This window comes from Plectrocnemia conspersa, unplaced genomic scaffold, assembly GCF_051122295.1.
Source record: "Plectrocnemia conspersa isolate PC_06_02 unplaced genomic scaffold, ASM5112229v1 ptg000011l, whole genome shotgun sequence".
Taxonomy (NCBI): Eukaryota; Metazoa; Arthropoda; class Insecta; order Trichoptera; family Polycentropodidae; genus Plectrocnemia; species Plectrocnemia conspersa.
This window is the reverse complement of record NW_028277175.1, coordinates 16677870-16688656: the sequence shown is the minus strand read 5'-3', so window position 1 is coordinate 16688656 and position 10787 is coordinate 16677870. Positions and strand designations below refer to the sequence as shown.

The window sequence follows — 10787 nt, the reverse complement described above, 5'->3', positions numbered from 1 at the left end:
TTTGTAAATTGATACAAAATTATTTTGTTTTATATAACCTTTTTATAATTGCACTGTTGCTACATTTAAGTTACAATATTTTCTTTTTAGTCATCATTCATAATCATTCCTCGAATTTTTTTAAGATCCGGTTAATATTAATGTAACAATTTCTTTTTAAAATGTCCTGGCTTAGATTTTGGAAAAAATTGTCACCTTAGAATAGAGACATGAATCAGTTAAAAGTTTCGAGGTTATGTACTGAACTTTTAGATGAAAAATGTACGTGCAACATAAAAAAACTTTAAACTTATTGATAAGCATTATACGATCGTTTTTTATCTATATAATTAAGAGCGTCTTCCTTGACGTAGTACAAAAATACTTATACTAAAACCGAATTGCATGTGCATGGAGACCCTAGTTCGTTAATCCATTATTTATTTTATGTATAATATTATAACTGACCAGATTATTACGTTTATAAATTAGAGATTAAAATTACAGTGTGATACAATTCGAGTTTTCTATGTTGGCAGCACTATAAATTAGACGGCTGTCAATAATCAGGTGTGTTTAAAGTGGCAAATGTTAATTTAGCAACAACATGTATACGAAATAAATCGCTTAACGACATATTTTAAGAAATATTTTCGGGATAGATTCGAGAATGTTTATTCTAGATTTTCTAGATGTATTATTTATTTATTTTGTTGCATTAAATCCAGTTGTCAAATTATTGATTATACAATCTATATGTTATTGACTTTTCGTTATTTATTTGCTTCTTCCTGAATTTTCAGATTGAATACCTAAATTTTCTGCTACTAATTTACATTTAATAAAAATTTGTTGTTAAATCTATTATTTAAAAAAATGGACAAATTTAAAAGAATGGTAGTGCTATTAATATTGTGCAATATTGCAAACCAGATAATTAATTTAAATTTTCTTATTTAACGGTAATAGTTTTTTATTGAAGTAAAATAATAAAATCCGTTTTAATGGAATATAAGAATATAATTTGAAAATAATATTTGGGTTGGTATAACGAAATGAACGTAGAATAGCAATATTTTTATTCGCATTTTGGCCTTAACAAGATATACGGCGGCTCGTTTCGTTCGTCTCCTCCTCTTCGGCTCGTCCGCCAATCGCACGCGTCGAGTATCGCAAATGTCGTCATATTCCACCAACGGCGGCGCGGCGATGTGAGCTCATAGCTAAAAATAGTCGGAGTGAGTCACGGGATATAAAGTATGTTGGGAGTTTGTTTCGCCTCAAACGTCTGTCGGCCTTCGCGGCGCTCGGTCGTCGCGCGGAGGCGGTAGTGTTGTGACGGCGGCGATAGCGGTGTTACATATGGTACGCAGCGGCGCTCCTCCGACCATGGAGACGACCTTCTACGAAGAGCAGGCTTACCACCCGCTCTCCAACTCCGTGAACCACCTGAAGCGCTCCATGACGCTGGACCTGAACGCGGCGCGACAGCCGCACAAGAGAGCCTCCCGATTCGGGGCTCCGGTGCTGTCTTCCCCGGATTTGAGCATGCTGAAGATGGCTTCGCCCGAGATGGAAAAGTTTTTGATATCTCAGAACGGACTAGTGACACCCACGCCTACCAACAACCCCATACTGTTCAATCACATGCCCACCGAAGAGCAGGAGATGTACGCCAGAGGGTTCGTGGACGCCCTGAACGAGCTCCACCACAGCGACAGCTCGCAAGGCCCGCTTCAAATCAACGACCTGTCCGGACCCACGTACACGAACCTAGACAGACTGCCGCCTTCCCAACAGTACCCCACGGGGGCGCCGTTCGGACCGGAGTCCATCATAGTGAAAGACGAGCCCCAGACCGTTCCCTCCGTCGGCTCCTCGCCTCCCCTGTCGCCCATAGACATGGAGTCGCAGGAGAAAATCAAACTAGAACGCAAACGACAGAGGAACAGACTGGCGGCTTCCAAGTGCAGACGAAGAAAGTTAGAGCGAATCTCTCGCCTGGAGGACAAAGTGAAGTTGCTTAAGAGCGAAAACAGTGAACTGAGCTCAGTGATGGCAAAACTGAAAGAGCACGTGTGCCGTCTCAAAGAGCAAGTGATGGAGCACTTTGAGAGCGGCTGTCAGATAACCAGCGCGTCGTTCAACGGAACGTTTTAAACGATTCGACCCAATCGCCAATCGCCATTGACAAATATAACGTTTACGGTCTTTCCATCGAGATTATTATTAATCGCATCTAGTCAGCTCTCGAAATTGACCCATATTTATGTGTAAAGCGCTCAAAGTGCATCTTCTCCAACCTGCAATTTAAATACGCCTTATTAGGTCGCCTTAAGCCTCGAGGTTACAAATTTTATATACATTATTATATACAGTCGCTTCTAAATTTTGACGTTTGCAATAAAGTCTATCTTAGTAAATAGAAAATGTCATATTTGCCAATAGGCCAACAGGCCGCTCCGCGCTACCGGTCAAAGCGCGGAAGCGTTCGTGTATATTCTATATTATTATAAGAGAATGAAAAAGCACTTGTGATCTATTAATGTTATTTTGTATGTATCATATACACTAAAGATAATTTAAATATTGTTTACCTTTTTTATAAGAGCGTTTGTATTTTTAGTTATACCATGTATTATAATATATAAATATTTTTATATAAAAAAGAAAGATGCTTTTTTCATTTTTTGACAAGATTGTGTAAATATATATACATATACATATATTTATATTATATTATATTATATTATATTCCTCTTGTGCTTTACGAGATCGGAGAGGGGAACCTTTGATTTCCTTTGCTCAAATGCCAATATTTTTTATATGAACGTATGTAACGACTACCAAAGTGATACCTCATCCTTTCGATGTGCCTTTAACTTGAATCCGTTGCTTTCTTTATCTTTATTCGAAGACGTAAAGCGCTATTGCATTTATAAAATTCAATCGTGTTGTGTTAACGCGCTTTTCGCGTAGTTCGTACGATCCAAAGCAATAAGTTAAACGTACCGTTGTGCTATTTGTATTTTTGTATTCGTGATTGTAATTATTCTTACATCGAGGCAAACGTGAAGGGAGATGATAACATTTATATTATATAAAAATCGGATTATACAAATGTATAGAAATATTTTATACTGATATTATAGTATTTATATTTATATGTGTGTGTATATGTAGATAGTACGTCTATATATACATACCTAAAAGAGACAAATGAAACTCAAATAAAATTATTGCATAAATCTGTGCCTTTTATTTTAAAATCAAATTTAACAATACATGCTGAACATGGCAGGAATATACCAGCCGAAACGTCGTACTGTAATCTGATATAAACACCTAAAATCATATATAAGTGAGGTTGTAAAAAATAATCAAAAGCTTTTAAGTACAACTTTATTGTTAACTTTTTTAACAAATAAACATAAATAAATTAAAACATTCAAATTCAGTGCCTGTTTTATAAAATGAACTAAAATTAATTATTATATAATAGATCTAAAAAGTAAGTATGCAAAGTTTTCAACGTTATATATTTATTATAATAAGATTTTTGATAGATTGAAGATAAATATATAAACATGAACTCCATAAGAAGATGGAACATAAATAATAGTATTATTTTTTCAGCCATTCCGACCCACGGTTAGGAATTTGGCAAGCGCGATCAACAAAAAAATCCTTTGCCCAAAAAGAAAACTTCATTCTGCGAGATAGCCGGTGAATCGATCGTAAATCAGTCACCCCTTTTTTTCTGAGAAAAAAATAGTCCATTATATGTGGCCAACCACACAAAATTTACATTTTGATGTATCAGTGACTTCTGACCTTTCGCTCAGGCAAAGCCTCTATTGTAATATTATTTAGTGTTATATCAGCGATCTTTGACCCTACACACGAGCGATGTTATCGATGCATATTATTCTCTATGTCTATATCTTAATCAGCGTTATCAGAAGTGACTTTTCTCACTGCTCTATTGTGATGATTTTCATTAAGTATTTTTAAAAAGTTGAATAAAATATTTTACTCGCAAGCTGCTTTAACCTTTAAAAGTCCACAGGCATCTATGTCATGCCCAATATATTTTCTATTTTCTGAAGCCATTTAAACGACTTGTTTATAAAATTTCCAGTATTTTATTTCATTACTTACACAGAGATACTTCTATCAATATATTACGGTAAACATATTAAGTAATTTCTAACAATTTTACTAGAATTGTCAAATTACTAAAATTCGTCGTAAAATCTGCTAATCCATCGATGGATTTTGAAAACAATTTTTTGTCCAGTCTGTGCCAGCCGCCCAAAACCTAGACGCGTAAATCCATTGTTCTCAATCTAAAAAGTTTTGTTTTTACATTTACCTAAATATTTTCTTTAAATAAATCAAATTACTGTTTTTAATTCAACTCAATATTTAAACAATATATTTTGAAAGCATTGGATTCCGATTAGTGAAGTTGATTTTGACGAATCAATTGTCATATATTTATTATTTTGCTGATATAAATGCTGATCCAACTTCAATTTCCGAATTTTAAAATATAAACACAAATCTAAAGATATCTTCGATTTTTTTTTATTAATCAAACATTTGATATATTGCATTAATTGTGAAAAAAATATCAATTAAGTGGTAGATGTTACTTTTTAGTATCTCGATTCAATATATGATGTTAATTGCAGGACGTTAATTTAACTAAATTGCCAAAATAACGGATGAAACCTACCAAGAAATATATGATTTTTAAACAATATGTTGTGTGTTGTCTTAGAAAAGTAAACATCAAATACAATATCTTTATAAACAGTGGGATGTTACGCTGCTTAATGAAGGTCATTGATTTACGCACAATTCTACAAAGTAGCAATCCGTCTTCAAGGTATGAGTTCTTAAAAAGTGCACGCAAAAAGATCTTTGGATAATAGGGTTAGTTTAGCCTAGTTGAAAAGTTGATTAAGTTTTTGAAACCCAATTTTATAGTATATATCATAAGAATCGCTAAAGTTTTATGCATATCGATCTATAAGAGGAATCATTATGAATTAATATAATAATATGTTTCTTCTAAGCTTGATATACTCATTTTTAGAATATGTTTAGTGTCTTCACTACTATTATTTTGAGTATTATTGGTGTTAAAGAATGTAAAAAGGATTTGCGGTTTGTTTTTCTTTATTTACATGTTGTAGGGCTTAATATTTTTCAACACAGTGCCACAAAAATAGTTTTTCGAAATATAATAAAACGCTATTAAAAAAACGATGTGTTCAACCACTTGCAGATGCACGGGTTTTGAAGATTTTCTTGGAAATTTTAGCTTGGCATTTTTTAATGGATATTAAATATTTGCGGACCTCTACAAAATTTCTACTGACCACCGGTTTAGAAACACTGCATTAAAAAATACTAGCGCTGCTAAGTAACGCAAGCGCTGGTAATTAGGTGGCATAAAAAACTAAGTTCTTCCAGAATTTCCGAATTGTATATATTCCCTTCCAGCAGCTTAAATAACTGTTATGCCACGTGAGAAATTAAAATTGATAATATTTATATTCACTCATGGACAGGTATCGGAGAATTATCTCTTGGACCTTTTTATAATAAACAAGTGAGTTATTTGGCAAACAGACCAGAGAAGCATGCTCAAGGGTATTGCGCATTAAGTGATTATACAAGGCGCACAGTGTCCTCTAGCTCCTCAATTGATACAAATATCACAAGACAAATCCTTATGTATTAGAGGCTTTATTGCATATATTTTATATATGCTAATAGAATCTGTGGTTCGCTTAAAATTGGACACACAAATCGGTTACGACTTTTGTGCGATTTACTTTATCGTTGTCAATTTCATAATCAAAATTAAGTGGTGTTCTTGTTTTAGACATGATATGGTCGTGACATGAGATTTTTATATTAAATGATAATTTATTATATTTTAAACATAAATTTAAAGTTATTTACAATCTACAACGGAGTCTATTTTACGCTATATTTTTGAAATAATTTGGAATTCTTGATAAAAATTTTTGACAGAAAAACATTTGAGTGTTAAATTGGAAAAAAAATTTAAATCCCATAAAAATTTTAAACGAAGAAATAATACGCGTTTTACAGAATGTCAAGAACTCTCTATTGGTAGATTTATTAGACGCATAAGGAAAACTCAATCCGAATTCCGAGAACCCAGTCAAGAGGGGAAATCTTTGCTGGAAGATTTAGAGATATACACCTATATGTTGCTCCAAAAAAGTATTTATTATTAGTTTATTTTTGAGTGTGGGTGCCTCAGCTGTCGCATGGCTACCGGCGTGGCATTTGACAAAGAGCACAAAGGATCGTATGTCACGTACGTTCAACTCGCATAACTGTACAACGCGGACAAGAATTCCTTTCTCTATCTTTATTACGCGGCTTAGTTGTTCCAGGCTAATGACGTATTCGGTTCACACCTTGCGTTTGGCCAGTAACGTACGCTCGGTACACATTGCTGAATCATCGAGGACTTTGGGGATTGCACCGATGACGGTTTTGGATGAATCCAATTGCTTCGCGGAGCAGTAGACGGATCAGTGCCATTTGGCAACGTCCAACTCGTGTCAATTCTAATGACACTTATAACAGTAACATGATTTAAAAATAGTTTGTTTTTTAATTGCGTGGATGCATATACAATAGATCAAAGGTAAATTGCCCCAAATACGGTAAAATCTCGAGTAAATAGTACTGAAGTCTGAAAAAAATACAGATGCATTTCTTGAGAAATGAAACATTTTAATATTAACAAAGCTTTCAAAAGTGCACAAAAGAAAGCCAAAAATAGTACAGCCGTTTGCAACAACCTATATTTGCGAGCACGGATTTTCCACTCTCATGAAAGTACAAAGTATAGAAGTAGATGAATCCCTATGACAGAGTACAAATTGTTCCCGAAGACAGTATTCAAAGTGAAGAACTATTTATTGGTGAACGACCCAAATTTTATTCGCTGTGCGGTTAATTAAGACTTTTTTAAGGTAAGCAGCTCATTAGCAAAACATCACATTTTTACGCTACGTGGCTAATTCATCATTGCCATTATTTTTTTATAAAAATAGCACATTATTAATAAAATATATTACATTTTCACGCTGCTTAGGTAATTGGCTCAGTTTTTTACTTTATATATAAAACTAGATTTATAATATTACTCGGCTTCGCCCTGGATATATCCAAATGCTATATATTATATGTATGTTTTGTTAAAATTTGATTGGTGTAAAAATTAGCCATTAAGCAAAATAAGTGAATAAAATAATAATGATAATAAATAAAAGTTGAAAATAGCACAATTGATATAGAATTGGCAGGCAGAATGACATGTGCAAATGTCTTGTTTTTATTTTTAATAAAAATATTTACATAAAATAAAATTATCTGGATAGAATTATTTTAACAATCATAATTTTAAACCAAAATCTTGCATTAATTAAACTTATGATAATATAATATTGCCTTCACTATATTTGCAAAATAATTGACAATGAAGTGCAACGAAATCGTTTTTAAGAAATTTATGTAAAATTGCATTTTATCTTTAAAGTTGATTTTGTAATTTAAATATTTTGTAATAGCAATCCACATAGATTATTGACAATGAAGTGCAACGAAATAATTTTAAGAAATTTATGCAATATTAATATTAATATTTAGTTTTTTATGTTGATAAAAGATTGTGCAAAATTTGCAAATACATTCAGATTTGTGTTATAAGATATTCAAAATACTTTCTAATCTCTCCGTGTTAAATATATTTTAATATTCTAATCAAAGCGACGCTTTTTAATTAAAGAGGTTCCCATCTCATGATACTCTTCTCTAAATTGATGTCAATATTTCCAAAAACATTTGTCTTTATGTTGTGTATATATTGTTGAACATACATGCGATAAACATGAAAATTAATCGAGTATAATATATACAAAACTGCTCTTTTGTATCTCTTTGCGACCTTTGGCCATCGTCCGAGACAGACATTACAATAAATCAATCGATCCTTTGTTCCATATTTTTTACTACATATCCACCTTTATACTTGAGTTAAAAAATCTCAGGTAATATAAATAAATTATTAAAACAATATTGTAGTATTATGGAAGAATGTTAATATAAATTACACGAATCTTATTGCATTTTTATTGTTGATGTTTTTATCGATATAATTATTATTGCGTTGTGTAAATTTAGAAGCACTATCTTGAGAGCTTGTCAGTGAAATATTGCTTTGGATTTTACTTGGTTTTATTGTGTGCCTGCTTAATTGTCCGAATAGCAGCAGCAGCGTGTACTGGCACTGTTAATACCGTCTTTGTTCCGTAAAATGGCATGTTTTTGTGTTAATATTGTACATAAAAATGTGAATAAAATCCATTCTTCGATGGCATTAAGATAAGCCTTTTATTATCCTTTATTGTACGTGATTTAGTAAAAAATACACGTTTTATCAAGATCATTTTAATGATTATTTTGTACTAATATATATATTATTGTTATTTTTTTCTAAATACATAACATCCATGAATATTCATTAATTATGATGTTCAATACAATTTATATTAATCTAATTTATTATACATTATTTATGCATGAGTTTTGACAAATATTTTAACTATTATTAGATAGATCAATTAATTTTCAATATAAGTTTTAAAAATTTTTTTAATTGCAGTTAAAAATGTGCATTATGCAATTTTGGAAATTTGTAGAATCCAGCAGAACAATTACATATAAAAGTTATCGTGAACAATTAACAAAAATTAACTGCCTTTTTAAAATATTGTTTTATTCAGTTTTTGCTTCTAACATAATAAATTGAATGAAAATGCATGAAATTCAGTTAAATGTATAAAAAATAGTTTTTAGATATCGCAAAATGTATTATGTTCAATTGAATTTTTATGATTGATTATGATGTATAGTACAATTATAATATGTTTAAATCTTAGTATACAAAACGCAGACAACCCTTTCCCCCACCTCTTAAAAGTTAAGGGCGAGTGTATATACATATATATATTATATATAGGTATGTATACCCAGGTATATGACGCAAGCTTAAATTCACTAAACATATTTCAAAACTCAGGTCAAAAAGGCTTGCCGCCATTGCGACCCTAAAACCGACATTGAACAGGAAATTTAATATAACTACAAAAACAACTACTTAGACCGGTAATAACATATCCTTGTTCAGTATGGAGTAATACAAGTAAATTCCAAGTCATTAAAAATAAAAATAATATACTTATAACACACATGTAGAAACTTCATAGTATATTTTTATTATGTACCAATTATCAATTTATATGTTAAATAAAACGCTGTTTTAAAAATCTAACTTGTATAATTTATTTTGCTATTGTCAACTAAATTTAGAAAATAATCGTTGTTGGCAAAATATTACACGCGTTAGAAGAGAACTACTGATAGGTAAGCGTATTACTAATAAAGGCAAATCAATAAAATAGTGTTTTCTGTCGATTTTTAATCGAATATATTCACTTTAAAAACAAATAAAGCAGTGTGTGTAACTTCATATTCAATGATAAAAATTCAATTATAAAACAAATGATAAGAATTTAATTATAAAATTGACCACAACTGGAATATGAGAACGAATAAAGAAACAACTGAAGATACAGCAGTAATTTTACAGAACGAATATTTTTTCTTTGCAGCAAAAAAAAAATGCAAAATGTTAAAAGTGTAGTGGGAACCTTTCGTCGATTTACAATTTTGCATTTTTAGTAGATAATTTTAATTTTGTAAATTTAATAAGCAATCTTATTGAAAAATCTGAAAAATGAATATCATCAACATGTCACATGAGATTTTTCCCATGCTCATAATTGACGTAAAACGACGATCGAGGAACTGAGCTCTGTCGTGGCATAACATTCGTTGGCATTCCTGTGTTCGTTAAGTGGCGCACATGGCCGAGTTGAAACAAAGACACTGTTTACATCGCAACGTGTCTTTGTTGGCGATAAACAGTCGGCCACCGTTGGTTGCTCTCTTGTTTTTATCACAAAATGACAAGATAAATATTACGGAACGAGCGTGCAGCTGTACGCGAATGACGTTTCGCAGACCGTTTCGCAGACCGTTTGCGAATGTTTACGACTGAAAAGGCGGATCAGAATTCAGATACGTACGTTTTAAATTTATGATAAAATACATATTGTTTATCATATGTTATGTACAATGAAATAATTAGAGAGTAACGAAAATATAAAGTCATTCTAGTGTCAAAAGGTGGAATAAATTGTTTTGCAATAGAAGAAGATTTTTTTTATCGATTGACTTATTCCAGGTATGGTCAGTATAAATTCGCGCCTCTAAAACGATGAAATTTATATGTATACGCACGATAAGCCTGTGGTGTAAGTCGATGACTAATACCTGAAAGACATGAGTTCGAATCCCATATGAACTATATTGTTTTTCGATTTCTAACGCACCTGAGAAATAATTATAAAATTACTACTTTGATCGGTCAGAACAGATTATGTTGTCCTAGATTTTTCTAATCTCCCGGATGAATATCGTGAATATTGATTAAAAGAAAATCGAGCTACGTCGTGCATATATTGATTGTAAGTTGTAATAATAGTTCATGATTAATAAAATCGAACAACTTAGCAGTTGTTGATTGTGTTCAATCCGCTGTAAGGCATAGGTCTAATGCACGTCATATGGCATATTGGAATAGCGTAATCCGTAATGTCTCAGACTATTAACTCTGAGGTTGCGGG

At 31.9% G+C, this 10787-nt stretch overlaps 1 protein-coding gene and 1 long non-coding RNA gene across 2 annotated transcripts in view; one reads left to right on the top strand and one right to left on the bottom strand.

Annotated features, from left to right (window-relative positions):
* Positions 1-978: 978 nt before the first annotated feature.
* LOC148229725 (uncharacterized) overlaps positions 979-10787 on the bottom strand; it is an 81262-nt gene continuing 71453 nt past the window's right edge. The window contains exon 4 of the long non-coding RNA XR_015811425.1: positions 979-1202. This is a non-coding gene — a long non-coding RNA (uncharacterized LOC148229725). The remainder of the gene's footprint in view (positions 1203-10787) is intronic.
* On the top strand, positions 1190-3227 carry Jra (Jun-related antigen). The gene has a single exon (XM_088198025.1). The coding sequence runs from the start codon at positions 1342-1344 to the stop codon at positions 2137-2139; it is 798 nt and encodes a 265-aa protein (XP_088054151.1). The 5' UTR covers positions 1190-1341; the 3' UTR covers positions 2140-3227.